Genomic DNA, 18,846 nt, shown 5'->3' with positions numbered 1-18,846 from the left:
CCGAGCCAGATGGGACAATCCCCAGCTGGATCTGATGGCATCATGAGGCAGTGCTAGGGCAGTTTGCTGCTTCAGTCACAGACGAGAGGTCGGGTCTGAGGGGATCAATGTTCTGGTTCTTCCTTAACTAGTGGAGATCGTGCTGTACATGTTTCCTCCATAACCTCTTGTAGGCCGCATATTGAGACGCATAGAGTGACACCTAGGAAGGGTGGTTCTGATGACGCCAGAATGACCACACCACCTGTGGTTGCTGATCTGGTTCATTTTGCGATAGATGGTCCCGTCAGATTGGTTCATCTGCAGGGGTTACTTTGGCAAGGGCCCATCTACTCGGATTGGGCGGATTGCTTTTGTCTCGAGGCTTGGCTTTTGAGATTGAAAGGTACTCTGAGCCGGTTATTGCTACTTTGCTTCAGGCTAGGAAGCCATCCACTTCTCTGGCTTATGTCTGGGTGTGGAAAATATTTGAGTCCTGGTGCTTGGAGGAAGGTCTGGATTCCTCAGATCTTGGCCTTTTTACAGCAAGGCTTGGCAAAGGGACTGGGCTACAATTCGCTTCAGGTGCAAGTGGCAGCCTTATAATGTCTTAGAAGCAAGCTACAGGGGTTGTCAAGGGGGTTGGCCTATAGCTTGCTCCGTGTGCAGGTTTCAGTCTTGGGTTACCTTAAGGGCACAATGCGGGGGAGCTCCTTGGCCCCTCACCCTGTCGTCATCCATTTTCTGAAGGGTGTTAAGCATTTGCTTCCTCCGGTGCCTAAGGTATGTCCAAGTTGGAATCTTAACTTGGTTCTGAGAGTGTTCTGTGGGCCTCTATTTGAGCTCTTACAAGCAGCATCTGTAAAGGTCCTGACTTTGAATGCAGTGTTTCAGATAGCCATTTGTTTGGCCAGACAGATTTCAGAGCTTCAGGCTCTGTCCTGCAGAGAACCGTTCTTGTATATTTCGAATCATAAGGTAAAGCTGCTTACGGTCCCCTCCTTACCAAAGGTGGTTTCCTCTGATCATGTTAATCAGACTGTAAAACTGCCGGCCTTTCCGGAGTGGTCTCTGGATTCACCGCAGTCAAAGGAGCTTCATCTATTGGATGTGCTCGGATTCTGTTATGGTATCTTAAGGTCACTAACAATTTTCAGTGATTGGATCATCTCTATGTTCGGTGGAACAAAGAAAGGAGGCAAAGCGTCTAAAGCCACTATTTCTCGTTGACTGAAAGAGACCTTTTGTTCGGCTTATATTTGTAGGGGTCGAGACTCTGGTAGGTCTGGCGTGCGGAAGCTGCCTCTTGGGTGGAGTGTCAGTGTTGCCCCTGGAGATATGCAGAACTGTGATGTGGTCTTTGCTTCATACTTTCACCAGACATTACCGATTAGATGTTTGAGCGCAGGAAGATGTGGCATTCGGTGAGAGTGTATTGCGTGCGGGTCTTTCAGGATCCTGCTCAGTTTAGAGGTGCTTGGGTACTGATCTGGGTATGAACAGGAAAGGAAATTTTGGTTCTTTCAGTTAATTTTCATTCCTGTAATACCACAGATCAGACTAGAGACCCATCCCCTTGCTACTGAAAGACTGAATTTCCTGTTTTTTCTCAGATTGAAAATAGGTTGAGCCACTGAGGCTAAGCAGTTATCCGTTCCTTTGTAGGACGTGGGGGCTCCAACCCTGAGTTAACTGTTTGCCCTGGATGGAGGGAAGAATTTTTGTCTACACACTGGCTTGCTACAGGTCAATACTGATGGGCTGCAGGTGACACTATCGAATACAAAGCAGTGCCTCAAAGTTTTTGTTCTCGGCCTCTATATGCTGGTAGGGATGCAAAACCTGCTTGTCTGCACTGATCTGTGGTATTACAGGAACAAAAGCTAGCAGGTAAGAATCAATTTTCCTGTCTCAGCTAGAATGGTTAATTATTCCCTTGCAAACAGGCCGATACAGTAAGGACGCGGTAGAAAGAGTGTGGTAGTGCCTGGCGCATCCTCGTTTGCCGCGCGCACATTTCGAATCACATACCGCTCGATACAGCATTTAAATGGCATGCAAATGCAAGCCGCGTCCAAAGTGCGTCCATGAAGCGCAGTCCATTTTACTGTATAGAGCGCTATACAGCGCCTATACAGTAAAATGGGTGCGCTGGGACCTGTCATTTCAAATGACTTTTTTTTTTTATAATTTATTAATTTTCTCAAAAAACATTTACATGTAATAAGAAAAGGAAAATAGTGCGTTACAACATAAATCACAGTTCGAAATTAAACTTTCAGATATAGAAAAAGAAAATTATTATGTAACTAACACATACAGACCCCATAATCAAGGGGGAGCCTATCTTCTAGAATTATATTAAGGTAATTTTGAAACATTCATAACTTGAGAGAAATCTATTCCATTTTTACCAAACATTTTACTCCTATAAGGGCTGTAATCCACTCAGCCACTTTTATCTTGAAGAAAAGTTTCTAGATGCCCTGGGTCCACGAAAATAAACTTATTTTTTTGATAGGAAATCATGCGTTTACAGGGGTATTTTAGAAAGAAGGTGGCCCCTAAGGCCAAAACCCTCTGTTTCATTAACAAAAATTATTTCCTTTTGTGCTGGGTTACCCTAGACACATCGGGAAAAATTTGCAATGTTTGTCCACAGAAGGCATAATTTTTATTCAGGAAATGTTTCTGGAGAACCAGATTTTTCTGGCTCTCAAGTGCAAATATAACTACTAATGTGGATCTTGACTGGATATTATCCACCGAAGCCTCTAAAAAAGATGTCAAATTGGGGCTTTCCGGTTGGAGTACATCCATGTCATCATCATTTTTTGCTATGTTTTTTTTCGCATTAGATACATAGTACAGATTAGAAGTAATTATTTCTTCAGAAATACCCAAAATTTCTTTTGAGTATTTCTTAAATAATTCATTAGCAGACAACAATCTGGTAATAGGAAAATTCAATATTCTAAGATTTTTTTTCCTTAACACATTATCCATATTGTCTAACTGCTTATATATCATTACTGTATCCTTAAATGCAGAACCTGACGCCTGGATAGTGGCTACCTGTGTGGATGTTACCACATTAGTTGCCTCTATAGCCTGCAGTCTTTTTTCATGTTCCTCTAGGGCTTTCTTGGTATCTGTTGCAAATAATGTGGCTTGGTTCATGGATTGGACTAATCTCCTATCCATGTTGGTTACTGCCCGCCATATATCAGTCAAGGAAATATTTTCTGGTTCGGGTATGCTTAGTTCTAAAATAGGGGAGGGGTTAACGATACCCTCTTTTGCAGTAATTACTCCTCCAACTGCTCCCATAGCCATATTCTGAACCAAATTATCTTCCCTTGGTGGTTTAGCAGATTTTGTTGCCAAACCGGAAGAGTCCAATATAACTTCATTGGGCTCTCCTTCCACCAGGGGTGAAAAGGATGTTTGATTTTGAGGAGGGGTTCCGGAATCCCCAGATGTAAAAGATATTTCAGTTGCCAGTTCTCTCATATTGTAACTCACCCTCCGCTGGAGGTGGGCATCCATGGGTCCTCGGCCTTCTTTCGATGTCGGCGAGGAAGTCTTAATTTTTCTCTTTCTCCCCATTTGATGGTTTCTCTATCAAAGAAAACGCGCCCAGGGGCGCGCCCCTTTGGCGCGCGGCTTTGGCTGCGCGCCGCTGTGGTGTCTTTTTTTATACCCACAGCGGCTCCCGCTAACGTCGGGGGGGGGGGGGCGGAGCTCTGTTCTCTCTCGGCTCCTTCCGGTGTCACACTCTCCTGCTCCTCGTCCTCGGCTCTCAGCACGGCAGGCTCCCCATTTCAAATGACATTTGAAATGACAGGTACCAGGAAGTGGATGGTTCTCCTACGCTCTGGCATCGGGGATTGCCAGTCCTCTCTCCCCCCCTCCCAAAGCAAGGCGCAGGGCGAAAATAGACTCGACATGTTAAGAAAATAGAAATTGTAACTAAAGTAAACTTACTGCATGCTTCCAGCAGCCCCAGTCCTCTCTCCCCTCCTCCCGAGGCGCCCACCGCAGCTCCCCTGTCTCCGGGGGCAGCCGGCGACGAAAGCAGCTTCCAGCAGACCCGCCGGCGAAGGTGCATGAACGCACATCCAATTTGGGCGCTCAAGGCACCTTCGCTGGCTTGAGCGTCCAAATGGGACGTACAGGCGGTGCGAGCTTCTCATGCCAAAAAATATTACACCGGCAGGCAACTGGAAGATTGCCAGAGCGGCAGAGCCAGGGGGGGGGTGTGTGCGCGGGAGGGGGCGGGGCGGCTCCCCTACCTATCCTGCATGCGGGTCAGCTCCGGCTCGCCTGCCTCCCTCCGTTCCGCCGCTCACTGCCTCCCCAGCGCCATCTTGCAGCTTGTGACGTCACCCCTGACCCTTGAGCGCCCAAACGCCGGCGAAGGTGCATGAACGCATGTCCAATTTGGGCGCTCAAGCAGCGAAGGCGCATGAGCGAACGCCGTGACCTCGGAGGTCCATCCGGGCGCCCCGGGCTGCTGAAGCGGGAGAAGGAATGCTGAAAGAGAAAATGAAGGGACAGCATGAGCCAAAGCGGAAGAAGGAATGCTGGAGGAGAGAGTGATGGGTTGTGAGCCAAAGCGGGAGAAGGCATGCTGAAAGAGAAAGTGAAGGGACATTTGTGAGTCAATGTCCCTGTCCCTGTCAGCGCGGGCCCGTACGGGAGACCAGCACCCATGGACGCGGCCAGGGCAGTTGAGCAGGGGCTGGAGGAAAGTTTGCAGGGGCAAGGGTAGGCGGTAATTTAGCAGGTAAAAGGCGCTAGTCAGGGCGCACATTTACTGTATGGGAGGGAATAGCTAATCAGAGTGTTTACATATATACATGCCGCGGGCGAAAAGGGTTACCCGTTGATTTAAAGAAGCGGCAAGGATGGGTTAAAAGGGATAGTGAATCGCGGGTTGGACTTACGCGGCCAAATTGCGGGTACAAAGAGGGTTAGAAACGGGGTAATCGCAGCCGCGCTTTTCTGTATCGGCCTGTAAGTAAGGTTTGAATAGAATGAAAAATCAGATTTTTTTTGGATGCAGTTTCTTATTTGTAGGAAACTTTCTTCCTCAGTTCAAACTGAAAATCTATTTGAAAGTATGATTATTTAAGCAAGCATTTAATGAGGATTATTTATACTGTATTTTATTGGTTTTTACTTTTGTGTTCTGATATTTTAACTTTTAAGATTTTATTTTTATATTGTATCTATTTTTTTCTACTGTATGGTATTATGTAATTTTATCGTAAATCTCTCTGATGCAGAAAGCTCTGTGGGAGTTATTTGCTCAGTCCTTAAATTGAATTCCCCGGGACTAAAAGTACAAGCATCATTGATTTTTCTGTGAATTTTTTCTCTTTCTGGACATTCCAAGAAGTCAATGCTTGGAACAAAAGATGTGCTGTTTCAGAATGGTGCAAACAAATTGGCCTGCAGCCTTTTTATGCCTGCTCCCCCATCCCCATCGTGCCAGATGTTTGCCCAAAACTTAAATCTGGTGAAAACTAAAACTGATGCTCTGTGAGAAGTAATGACAACTGAAATCATAGCAGATAAGGATCAATTGTCCCACTCGGTCTGAACCAGTATCTTCTTCTGGCTCTCTTCTACTTTAGGTAGATGAGCATATACATTTCCATACTTAAAACACTAACACCCCCCGCCCCCGATGTCTTTCACTCAGTTTCTCAACTCTGTTCTACTATGTTTGTGCATGTGTCCCAAGCATGCACTGTTACAGTATCGGCCTCTGTTGGTAGGCTATTCCAGGCCTTTTCATGGTCCTCTGGTTCTTACAAGTCCTATACTTAATTCGCCTGTCTCCTATGTCTTTATCGCCAAGCTTTTTAATAATCCAAGCAGCCCCTGACATCCAGCCAAGCTCAGCTGTGCTTGGTAATATTAGGTTTGTAACCATAGCTGCTCCATGCAGATTACCCTACCCTTCTTGGAAGCTTGATGTAGCTTTTAGAGTATAACACCAGACTGAAGCCTTGAGTGGGATTTGTCTACAGATTCTCTCAGTTAATGGGTTATCCCCAGCAAGTGACACCTTTTGGTGTTGGAGAACTACATTGTCTTGTGTTCTTTCCTCAGAATGCCTGGTTTCGGAAATCCCGATTCAAAGGTGGAAAAGGCAAGAAGCTGAACATCGGAGGTGGTGGACTGGGGTATCGGGAGCGCCCAGGACTCGGAGCTGATATTTCTTCTGTGAGTAAATGAAGGAGGGGAGAAGTGACTGATTTCAGAGCTTTCTGATGGCGATGCGGTGAATTCTAAGTTGGATGGTGATGTCTGAGCAGTAAGATGATGCGCATGTGTGAACCTTGGGACCATAGAGAAGCTCAGCAAGGGCATGTCTTCTGCAACTAGCTTTCTGACAGACCTACTTGTATATCTGCTTTTACCAGTATAACATCCTCTTTTCCAGGGGGCCATCTTGGAAGCTGACCTTGTAATCTTCAGATTTCAAAGCAGGAACACTTGGTTAAAATGCAGCTTCCCTAGCTAAGCTAATAAGTGTTCCCTTTCTAAAGCAGCCTTCAAGTCCCTCTCCTTAGTAATTGTGTGCCCTAACCACATAAGTATATGGCTGTTAATTCAACGGTTTGATATCTAAATCAAGATTTTTTTTTTGAACTGTTTAAACACAGTTGTGCTTGTCTGTGGTGTTAAGCATGTAATACTGAAGAGCATGGAACTTGATGAATCATCTGAGAAATGGTATTTTCTAAGCTGCTTGTGGGGTATTGACTGTCTTAGGTGTGTGAACCCAAGGCAAAGCTAAATTCATTGTAAATCCCAAGTGTAGGAGTATGATGATTTACTAATAGCACTTACTTTAATAACTTTGTGTGAATATTTGATGCTATCTCTGATTCACTTAGAGGGTGCAGCTCAACTGCATTAACATCACCCAGGCTGGGCTGAGCTGCATTGCCATTAGTTAGATCTGCTAATAAAACATGTGATAAAATTTGGTGGCTTCACAAGTTGCTTTCTAATTTGGCCTTTGGGATGACCACAAGATATTGCTGGGAGATCTGTATGTGCTCTACCTTTGATTAAGGAACTGTGAAGATGCTTCAACTGTATTCCCAGCCCACAGTTTTCCAAGTGCCAGTATATAAATTGATAACTGCTCATCAGACTGGCCCTAAAGTCATTTTGACCTCATGATACTGTTTTGAGAAAGGATGCCCCAAGGAGATTGCAGAATCTTTAAGAATAATGACTTTTGGCAGTAAATCTATTTTAAATGAGAGAGAGTAATACACAGAGGGTAGTAGTTTCTTTTGAAATCTGAGTGATATTCACTCCTGATTTTAAAAGTCCTCTGCATAGTAGATGTTTTGGAAAATACATTGAGAGAATCTGATATGGATTTCAATTCCCATTGGTCTGACCCAGTATGATACACATGTTTTTATGGTTTTTTCCCTCACTCAGGACCGTAGTAACAGCAGCATTATGAGTAACTATGAGGCATACAAACCGTCTTCAGGAGCAATGGGAGACAGACTCTCAGCCATGAAAGCTGCATTTCAGGTGGGTACCAGCTCTCACCTTACATCAGAACAGTGCTCCGTGCAGCATCAGAGCTCTGTTGCATGATTCTAAAGGGGAGTGTGGGCAATTCACCATTATTGTGAGTTCTCTTTCAGACGTACTTGAAGAAAGACCGCTCTCGTCCAGATTTATTCAAGCTGAATTCCCAGTGAAGCTGGTGTGTGTGGTCCAACATTTAAAGTCACTGAGAATATGAAGTTGTGTGTGCTATAATATACGGTCATAGTCACGATATGATATTGGTGATATTCACAAAAAATTGTGGAGGGAAGCGCAAATCACATTTGGATATCCAAAGAAAAGAACAAATGTGTGCTGCGAAGTATATTTCTGGTAACCAAATAGGAGTCAATGCGTTGTAAAAGCACAGCAATTTTAATCCAAAGCAGGGTTGATATTTAAATAACTCGGTACCCCAATACAGACCAGAAAAATTGGCTCGACAGAGGAATTGTAAAACAAAAAGTTCCCTGTACGTACCCGGATCAGTTCAGACCATGGGTTGAGCCTCCTGTCCAGCAGGTGGAGACAGACCAAAACTGAAAGGATATCCTATATCAGGACAGAGCCTACCCTGCAGCCCTTCAGTATTTTTCTGTCTCCAGCAGATGGATCAGCTCACCCTCCGGTCTCCTGATCTGGGCTAGTCAGCCTTTCGTTTTCTTTCCTTTGTGGATCAAGCAAGTAGTAATCTTTTGGGTTTAATTCCAATAAAAAAAATAATAAATTAATTTGGTTTCAATTGGATTCTATCTCTTTTCTTTTTTGCAGGAGACGGTTCCGTCTCCTGGCTCTTGCTGGACTTGTGTAGGGCATAGCCTAAGTCCAAGACTGCTTCCCTGGTGTGGGGACCGATGCTGGTGGTCCAGTCACTCATCCCCCCCCCCCCCCCCCCCCCCCCCGGCTGCCTGGAGAGCTCAGTGCTCCTTACTTTTTCCCCTCAGTGTTACTTGTTTTTTCAGTCTTGTAAAAAAAGAAAGAAATAGCAGATTACAAGCAGTGGGGAACTTTTTTACTTACTTATAGCCACAAGCCGGCAGCCAGACACAGAGGAGCGTGCAGGGTTCACTCCTCTGCCTCCGCTCCTTCCGGCAGGTAATTCAGCAGTTTTTTCCTGTCAGCTGTAATTTTCTCTTCAGATCGTGGCTCCTCTTCGGTGGGGATGCCGCGGCCAAGTGCCTGCCTTGCTTGTGGGAGCCCTCGTCGTGCGAGGGGCTCTGCATGCCTGCCGGGTGAGGAGGGTCCCTCCTTGGCAGGGCAATCAAATTTAACCCGCGGTCGTAATCTCCCCCGCATGGTTAGGCCGTTCCCGGGTCAGCAAACCGCGGGAATGGCGGTCATCTTAGGGATTTCGGTAGCTCCCGATTCGGAGCTGCCAGGGGCTAGGGAGCTGAATTTTCAGGAGGAGTCGTCCCGTTCTCTTCCCCCCCCCCCCCCCCCCGGCAAATCCAGGACCCGATTTTCCTCAGAATTTGTTCTCCTCCTGCACAAATCTTATTTGGCCAGCTTGCAGGAGGAGTAGGAGGACCCTTCTCCAGGCTCCCTGCCGCCGAAAATTCTGCGCCCAACTCCGCCGCCCTTTCTCCCGGTCCCGGAGCCACAAGGGCCTGTTAGGGTGCGGGTGGTCCTGGGGATGTCCCCTATTCCTGATTCCCCGGCGCCCCTAGTTACTCCAGATCCCACTACAGATTTGCTGGGCGCACTCCCCCCCTTGGAGGGGAATGATCCCGGGTCCTCCGCAAGTTTCAAAAGGAGGAGTTGGAGCCTCTCATCCCCTTTGTCCTCCAGGAGCTGGGACTAGAGGGGCCCCCTGCGGATACGCTTACGGCTTCTTTGCCCAAGGATATGGACTCTGTCCTGGCGGGACTCAGGGCTCCGGCAAGCGCTTTTCCCTTCCACACCATGCATAAGTTGCTGCTACTACAGGAATGGGAGGCTCCCAAAGCGGGGCTCCGGGTGGGGCGGGCTATGGACAAGCTCTACCCCCTCCCGGAGGACTGCTTGGACATGCTGAGGATTCCCACTGTTGATTCTTCCGTCTCTGCGGTCACCAAGCACACCACTATCCCAGTGGTGGGGGCGACGCCCTGAAGGACGTACAGGATCGTAAGCTCGAAGCCCATCTAAAGCGTATCTTTGAGGTCCTGGCCTTGGGAGTCCGGGCGACTATCTGCAGCAGTCTCATGCAGCTGGCAGGTCTCAGGTGGGTTCAACAACTGCTCGGCACTCAGGACCTCCCGTTTGCAGAGGCGGAGCAGGCTGAACGTTTGGAAGGCGTCATAGCGTATGGGGCAGATGCGCTCTACGACCATCTCCACGTCCAGGCGAAAGTGGTGGTCTCCGCTAGAAGGCTCCTCTGGCTGCGCAATTGGTCCTCCGACCTGTCCCCCAAGGCAAGATTGGGCACGTTGCCTTTCAAGGGTAAGTTGCTTTTTGGAGAGGACCTTGAGCAGCTTATTAATTCCTTAGGGGAAAACAAGGTTCATAAGCTACCGGAGGACAGTCCGAAACAATCTCGATCCTTTACATCCTCCTGTCTTCGCTTCTGGGGTCAGCAGAGACATACACCCCACGGACGAGGTGGCTCCTCCAGAGGTTATTCTTCCCGGTCTCAATCTTGGTCTCAGCCCTTTCGTGGGCGTCAGTCCTTCCGAGAGGGACCGTCTCAGCGTGCCACCCCAAAACCCGCCCCACAATGAAGTTCGGTTGACCCATTCCTCAGTCCCTCTTCTGGGAGGTCGTCTCTCCCACTTCTTAGAGGAGTGGGTCAAGATCACGTTGGACCAGTGGGTTCTCGACATTGTCCGAGACGGTTACACTTTAGACTTTGTTCGAGACCTACCGGACTTCTTCGTATTCTCTCCATGCGGCCGTCTCAAGCGGGACGCGGTGGAACAAACCCTCACCAGGCTTCTGAGTCTGGGCGCTATTGTTCCGGTTCCGAAGGAAGAGCTTGGCACCGGCCAGTATTCTATTTACTTCGTGGTACCCAAGAAGGACGGTGCCTTTCAGCTGATCTTAGACCTCAAGAGGGTCAACCGGGCCCTCAAGATCCCACATTTTCGCATGGAAACCTTGAGAGCGGTCATCGTGGCGGTTCATCCCGGAGAGTTCCTCGCCTCTCTCGACCTGATAGAGGCCTATCTCCACATTCCGATTCACCGCGATTACCAGAAGTATCTTCGCTTTCACATCCTCAACTGGGATTTTCAGTTTCAGGCACTGCCTTTCGGTCTTGCTACCGTGCCGTGCACCTTCACCAAGGTCATGGTGGTGGTGGCGGCTGCCCTCTGCCACAAAGAAGTCCTAGTCCACCCCTATCTGGATGGCTGGCTCGTGAGAGCCAAGTCGGAGAGTCTCTGCAGGCAGGCGGTGGATCGGGTTCTAGCTCTCCTCGCATCCCTCGAGTGGATAGTGAACTTTCCCAAAAGCAATCTTTGGCCTTCCCAGGTGTTAGAGTTCTTGGGGGCCCGCTTCGATACTCAGATCGGCAAAGTGTCCCTACCTCACTCACGGGCTCTCAAATTGATCAACCAGGTACAGAATCTGCTCTCGCTTCCTCTCCCGACGGCCTGGGACTATCTACAGGTTTTGGGCTCAATGGCCTCCACCATCGACCTCGTCCCCTGGGCTTTTGCTCATATGCGACCATTACAGAGAGCTTTGCTATCCTATTGACAGCCTGTGTTGGAACAGTTGCACGCAGTTCTTTCGCTTTTGGCCTCTACCGTCGTCGCCTTGCAATGGTGGCTTTCGCTTCCTCATCTTCTCTGGGGAATGCCGCTTCAGACTCCACAGTGCACAATAGTAACCACGGATGCCAGTCTCTCTGGCTGGGGCGCAGTCTGCCAGTCCCAGTCCACGCAAGGGATCTGGTCTCCTGTTCAGTCTTGTTGGCACATCAGTCGGTTGGAGGCCTGCGCGGTGCGTCTGACTCTACAGGATTTTCTGCCCCTGATACGCGGCAAAGCGGTGAGGGTTCTTTCCGAAAACTCCACCAACGTGGCTTATATCAACCGGCAGGGAGGCACTTGCAGTTGCCTGGTGGCTCTAGAAGCCAGCCATCTCTTCGACTGGGCGGAACGACATCTGGATTGCCTGGTGGCCTCCCACATAGCGGGCAAGGAGAATGTACAGGCCAATTTTCTCAGTCATCAGTCTCTCGATCCGGGAGAGTGGGAACTCTCGGAAGAAGCCACGAACCTGATCGTCAACAGGTGGGGTCCGCCTCACCTGGACCTCATGGCGACCTTGGGCAATGCCAAGGCCAACAGGTTCTTCAGCCGCTGGAGAGAGCACAGCTCGAAGGGAGTGGATGTGCTGGCTCTTCCCTGGCTTGCGGACGTCCTTCTTTACGTGTTCCCTCCGTGGCCTCTGGTGGGAAAAGTTCTCCGAAGAATAGAACTCCGAGGGCCAATGGTTCTGGTAGCACCCGAATGGCCTCGCAGACCATGGTTCGCAGATCTCGTCAACCTGGCGACAGACGGACCTCTCCGGCTCGGCCATCTTCCTCGTCTGCTTCGGCAGGGGCCCGTATTTTTCGACCAGGCCGATTGCTTTTGTCTAGCAGCCTGGCTTTTGAACGGAGACGCCTGAGGCGTAAGGGCTATAAGGAGGAGGTTATCTCCACTTTGTTACAAGCGTGGAAGCAGTCAACTTCTCTAGCTTATGTGCGCGTGTGGAAAGTCTTTGAGACTGTGCGGAGTCGGGGGTCTCAGCTCGCTCAGCTCCGGTTTCGTTGGTTCTTTCTTTTCTACAGAAGGGCCTCTCCAAGGGTCTCTCTTTCAGTTCCCTACGCGTGCAAGTTTCCACTCTCAGCTCTCTCCTCGGATGGGTCAAGGGTCATCCCTTAGCGGGCCACCCGGACGTGATTCGGTTCTTGAAGGGAGCCAAACACCTGCAACCGCTTGCTCGCTCTACTTGCCCATCGTGAAGTCTTAATCTCGTCCTCTGGGCTCTCTGTGTGGCTCCATTCGAACTTCTCCATCGGGCTACGATAAAAGACCTCATGCTTAAGACTGTCTTTTTCGTCTCTCTCTCTTCCGCTTGGCGGGTTTCAGAGATCCAAGCATTGTCCTGTTGGGAACCTTTTTTGCGTTTTTCTGATTCAGAAGTCTCGCTCAAGACGGTACCTTCTTTTCTGCCGAAGGTTATTTCCATTTTGCATGTCAACCAGTCGGCGGAGCTTCCAGGTTTTTCTTCAGAGGAGATTGCAGGAACAGCTGGGGGCGATCTTCGCAGGCTCGACGTCAAACGGGTTCTACTTCGCTATCTGCAGGTTACCAATGACTTTCGGGTCTCGGATCATCTTTTTGTCCTCTGGAGTGGTCCCAATCAGGGCAAACAGGCTTCTAAGACTACTATTGCTCGGTGGTTGAAGGAGGCGATTTCTTCGGCCTATCTTTGCCAAGGTCGGGCGGTTCCTGAGGGCTTAAAGGCTCATTCGTTGCGTTCTCAAGCTACTTCCTGGGCGGAGAGCCAGTCTGTTTCTCCGCAAGAAATCTGCAGGGTAGCTACATGGACATCCCTGCATACTTTTGCTCGGCATTACCGTCTGGATGTGCAAGCACCGGTTCTTGGTTCTTTTGGTCGGCAAGTGTTTCGAGCAGGACTGTCTCGGTCCCACCCGGTTTAGGGAAGCTCTGGTACATCCCACGGTCTGGACTGATCCGGGTACGTACAGGGAAAGGAAAATTAGTTCTTACCTGTTAATTTTCGTTCCTGTAGTACCACTGATCAGTCCAGAAGCCCTTCCCTGTTTCTCTTTTCATACTGTCCACTCGAAGCTTGTTTTTGCAGATTCTCAGAAGTTGGTACTTTATTTTCTATAGCACACCGGACGATTACACCGAAAGCATTGGTTGTTGAGAACCAAGTATATGCAAGAACGCTTATTTCTACAAAGTTCCTTGCAATAAGAACATAAGAAAATGCCATACTGGGTCAGACCAAGGGTCCATCAAGCCCAGCATCCTATTTCCAACAGTGGCCAATCCAGGCCATAAGAACCTGGCAAGTACCCAAAAACTAAGTCTATTCCATGTTACCATTGCTAATGGCAGTGGCTATTCTCTAAGTGAACTTAATAGCAGGTAATGGACTTCTCCTCCAAGAACTTATCCAATCCTTTTTTAAACACTGCTATACTAACTGCACTAACCACATCCTCTGGCAACAAATTCCAGAGTTTAATTGGGCATTGAGTAAAAAAGAACTTTCTCCCAATGTTATTGAGTTGCTCAATTGAGCCTTCTTGTTACTTGCTTGATCCTGTTCACGTTGTTGTTTTCTGCTTTGACACTGGTTATACTGAAGGGCTGCAAGATAGGCTCTGTCCTGATATTGGATATCCTTTCAGTTTTGGTCTGTCTCCATCTGCTAGACAGGAGGCTCAACCCACGGTCTGGACTGATCCGTGGTATTACAGGAACGAAAATTAACAGGTAAGAACTAATTTTCCTGTACATAACCGGTTTGAGAAATATGATTTGAATCCATATCAACATAACTTAGGCAAGGGCTGTAACTATCTAAAAGGAAGCACAACTGACAGAGCAAGTCAGTCTCAAAGTGACCCTTTTCCAACCAGTGATTCACCAAGGGAACCTCTAATTTGGAATTCGAATACAGGAACAATGTTCAAAGATTCTGGTTTTCAGTTTGCGGGTAGTTTTGCCGATATGCAGGAGGTTACATGGACAAAGGATCACATAAATAACTCCCATTGTGTCACAATGGGATGTGTCTCTCAGATGGGATTTTTTTTTGCCTGTGCTAGGATGTTTGAACTCTAATAGACTACAAGACCATGGACAGGCTGAACACCGGCCGCATGGAGAGTGACTCAAGTGTTGCTGCCATTTTTCTGATCTGTATTTTAAATGTTACACTTTGTTTCTATTCTCATTCTCCCAGATACCTGTTAAAATGCTGTTGATGTAAGCCGTCCCTCCCGATGCAGCCTTGGCAAAATACTGTTCCGTGTCGGGGGACTGACTTGTATTTAAATATCAACCCTGCTTTGGATTAAAATTGCTGTGTTTATAACAACAGATTGGCTCCTGTTTGGTTACCAGACCACTTGAAATATACTTCGCAGCACACCGTTTGTTCTTTTCATGCTGGTATTCAACCTGTCAGTCTCATACACTACAAAATGCTTTGAACTCCACAGAGTGAAATGGAGCTTTTATTTAATTTGGTGTTGCAAGGATGTTTTTCTTAAGCATGCGTCTTACTGTGATAGTGACTTAGTGGGGAGCGAAGCTTGAGTATCTCTGCATTCTATGTAGCCATTTCTCAAGAAGACATTTCTGATGCACACAGTATGAGATAATGGCATCCAGTTTCTGGCTGTTATAATGCCAGGTTCCTATCACTTCTCCTTATCTTGGAAGGTTTTTTCACATTTCAGCATTGTATAGTCAATGAGAAATTTAATTTTAAGAAGAAAAAAGTGTGGAGAACCTGTATGGATTGTGATCTGTTGAGTAGTTACTAAATATAAGCATGGCAATACAGCAGGAAGGGCTGCAAAATTCATCCCTTGCCACGGAAATGGCCAGTTTCCCAGGAAATCACAGGAAACCAGTTGCCAAGGCAGGAGGCAGCAGATGACTGGGCATGCACGTGGACCTCTTTACCATGCTAACCAACAGGCAGAAAGAGAGGAGCCTCTGCCACCAGGGCCAGACTCGCACTTTCACCATGTAGCACTAGGGTTTCTTGCATGGTCCAAAATACAGCTAGAGATCCCAGTGGCAGGGAAGGAGGATGCGGCCTGAGACGTTGCTGCTCTCCTCCTCTTGCTGGCTCATTCATGGTAAAGAGGGTTTGCTGAAGGTGGGAGTGAGAGGAGATTTCTCTGAGAGAAAGAGAGAGGATTGGCACCCGGAGTGGGTATTGTAAGACGTAGAATTGCCAACTGGCTCCAGATTTTCAGGACAGGTTGATCCACTTTTGGTTTTTCCCCACTTCCTGCCTTGATTTATGGTTCTGGTGTCCCTATTGATTTCTCTGAGAGAGGTAAGGCTACACTCATGCAAGCAGTGAGGTAGAACCAGGACTAGATTAATCTGTCCTGAAAATCTGGAGTCAGTTGGCAACACTGTGTCTGACCAGGGACGTAGGGAGTGAAAGAGGTGGCACCAGGGACAGGTGTGGTGAGAGGGCTAAGAGATTACTGTTGTAATCAGCTATGGGCTCTGAGAAGAGGTAAGGCAGAATACATATAAACTGATGATGGTGAGGGGGGATTTAGGGGAGGGATACATCTCCTCACTGAATCTAGTCCGTCTCCCCTTCCCTGACCCCCAATTCCAGATCTTCCTTTCCTTGCCCTCCCTGGCTTCCCAAGCCGATTCCAGTGCATCCTACTCCCCACCTCCATCCCTGATCTCTCTGACCTTTTCCTCCCCAGTATCAATAACTGAGATCCCCTCCAATAAAAGCCAAAAAAGAGCTAAATAAATTATATTCCCTGTACGTACCCAGATCAGTCCAGACCCTGGGTTATGTCACCAATCCAGCAGAGGGAGGCAGAAAAACATTCTACTGACTCTGATGTATACCCTGGGGTGCCACCTGCAATCCATCAGTATTTCTCTGTCTCCCAGCAGAGGTGGACGTGCCTAACCCTGCAGTCTGTGGTAGTTTTTTTTCTGGTCAGATAGCTTAGGAATTAGTTTTAGTAGGTTTTCTATGTCTTTTGTCTGTGAGAGGCTGTTCCTTCTTTTTTTTTTTTTAATTTAAATTAAATTAAAGTCTAATTTTTGTTACCAGCCGCTTCACTACTTCCCAGGAGGTCGGGATGTCCTGGGGGGACTATCCCTCCTGGTTCTGAGGTCGCTGGAGTTTGGGAGGTTTTGTACCCTGCAACCACTCCTGGCAGGGGTGATACCGGGGGGCCCGGCTCACTCACCCTATATGCCTAAATGCCTTACCTTACTGATTAGTACCTTACTTACTAATTTTACCTTACCTAAATGCCTGGGTCCACAGCCCTTTTGTTCTGGGTCCACAGTCCTCGTAAGGGTCATAATGTTTTCAAGGCTACAATTGCTCGTTGGTTAAAAGAAACCATTTGGTCAGCTTATCTTCTAGTTGCCCTTCTCTTACTTGGACGATGGTTTTTGATCTTCATGAACGATGGACTATGGCACCTCCAGGTTAAAGCACCTTATGCTTTAACCCGTATCCTCTATTGTATTTTCTTGATTATCACCTCCTTTTACTTCCTTCCAGCTACATAAGCTTCCAAGTTCTTTCTCCTTGTTGAATGTAACTTTGCCTTATTCATCTCTATTGTTTTACTTACTTTAGTTATGAGCCAGTTATACCCTTGTTAAATGTAAACCGATCCGATATGGTTATTACTATGAAGGTCGGTATAAAAAAGTGTTAAATAAATAAATACATCTTCTGGCTCGTCGATCTTCCAGAAGGTTTGAGGGCTCATTCCACTAGGTCGCAAGCTACGTCATGGGCGGAATGTCAACTAGTTTCTCCTCAGGAGATTTGTAAGGCAGCGACTTGGAAGTCGTTTGGCAGCCTTCGGAGAGAGTGTTTTCCGAGCGGGACTCTCTGGGTCCCACCCCAAATAAAACAGCTCTGGTACATCCCAGGGTCTGGACTGATCCAGGTACGTACAGGGAAAGGAAAATTGGTTTTTACCTGCTAATAAGAACATAAGAACATAAGAAAATGCCATACTGGGTCAGACCAAGGGTCCATCAAGCCCAGCATCCTGTTTCCAACAGTGGCCAATCCAGGCCACAAGAACCTGGCAAGTACCCAAAAACTAAGTCTATTCCATGGAACCATTGCTAATGGCAGTGGCTATTCTCTAAGTGAACTTAATAGCAGGTAATGGACTTCTCCTCCAAGAACTTATCCAATCCTTTTTTAAACACAGCTATACTAACTGCACGAACCACATTCTCTGGCAACAAATTCCAGAGTTTAATTGTGCGTTGAGTAAAAAAGAACTTTCTCCGATTAGTTTTAAATGTGCCCCATGCTAACTTCATGGAGTGCCCCCTAGTCTTTCTACTATCCGAAAGAGTAAATAACCAATTCACATCTACCCGTTCTAGACCTCTCATGATTTTAAACACCTCTATCATATCCCCCCTCAGTCGTCTCTTCTCCAAGCTGAAAAGTCCTAACCTCTTTAGTCTTTCCTCATAGGGGAGTTGTTCCATTCCCTTTATCATTTTGGTAGCCCTTTTCTGTACCTTCTCCATCGCAATTATATCTCTTTTGAGATGCGGGGACCAGAATTGTACACAGTATTCAAGGTGCGGTCTCACCATGGAGCGATACAGAGGCATTATGACATTTTCCGTTTTATTCATCATTCCTTTTCTAATAATTCCCAACATTCTGTTTGCTTTTTTGACTGCCGCAGCACACTGCACCGACGATTTCAATGTGTTGTCCACTATGACACCTAGATCTCTTTCTTGGGTTGTAGCACCTAATATGGTACCCAACATTGTGTAATTATAGCATGGATTATTTTTCCCTATATGCATCACCTTGCACTTATCCACATTAAATTTCATCTGCCATTTGGATGCCCAATTTTCCAGTCTCACAAGGTCTTCCTGCAATTTATCACAATCTGCTTGTAATTTAACTACTCTGAACAATTTTGTGTCATCTGCAAATTTGATTATCTCACTCGTCGTATTTCTTTCCAGATCATTTATAAATATATTGAACAGTAAGGGACCCAATACAGATCCCTGAGGCACTCCACTGTCCACTCCCTTCCACTGAGAAAATTGCCCATTTAATCCTACTCTCTGTTTCCTGTCTTTTAGCCAGTTTGCAATCCACGAAAGGACATCGCCACCTATCCCATGACTTTTTACTTTTCCTAGAAGCCTCTCATGAGGAACTTTGTCAAACGCCTTCTGAAAATCCAAGTATACTATATCTACCGGTATCCATATGTTTATTAACTCCTTCAAAAAAGTGAAGCAGATTTGTGAGGCAAGACTTGCCCTGGGTAAAGCCATGCTGACTTTGTTCCATTAAACCATGTCTTTTCATTCCTGTAGTACCATGGATCAGTCCAGAGGCCCGCCCTTTTTAAGTCTCCTTATAGCAATTACTTTTTTCTTAGAAGAGTCCGCTCGTTCACTGTTTTGGTGTATCAACCGCTTTTCATGTTGTCTACTTTTTTAATGTTTGCTTGTTTATTCCCACGGTTCTTTGGGATTCTACTTCCATTTAGGATTTGTGAGTTGGAAGTATATTATAGTG

General features: G+C 47.1%; 1 protein-coding gene across 2 annotated transcripts in view; it reads left to right on the top strand.

The window, feature by feature from the left end:
- DDX42 (DEAD-box helicase 42) overlaps positions 1-18,846 on the top strand; it is a 95,888-nt gene that overhangs the window by 73,442 nt on the left and 3,600 nt on the right. For both annotated transcript variants that reach the window (XM_029573675.1, XM_029573676.1), the window contains exons 16-17: positions 6,103-6,216; positions 7,456-7,554. In XM_029573675.1, coding sequence (XP_029429535.1) covers positions 6,103-6,216; positions 7,456-7,554 — 213 coding nt within the window. The remainder of the gene's footprint in view (positions 1-6,102; positions 6,217-7,455; positions 7,555-18,846) is intronic.

This window comes from Rhinatrema bivittatum, chromosome 12 (genome assembly GCF_901001135.1).
Source record: "Rhinatrema bivittatum chromosome 12, aRhiBiv1.1, whole genome shotgun sequence".
Lineage (NCBI taxonomy): Eukaryota > Metazoa > Chordata > Amphibia > Gymnophiona > Rhinatrematidae > Rhinatrema > Rhinatrema bivittatum.
The sequence above is the reverse complement of the archived record's forward strand: the minus strand, read 5'-3'. Positions and strand labels throughout refer to the sequence as shown.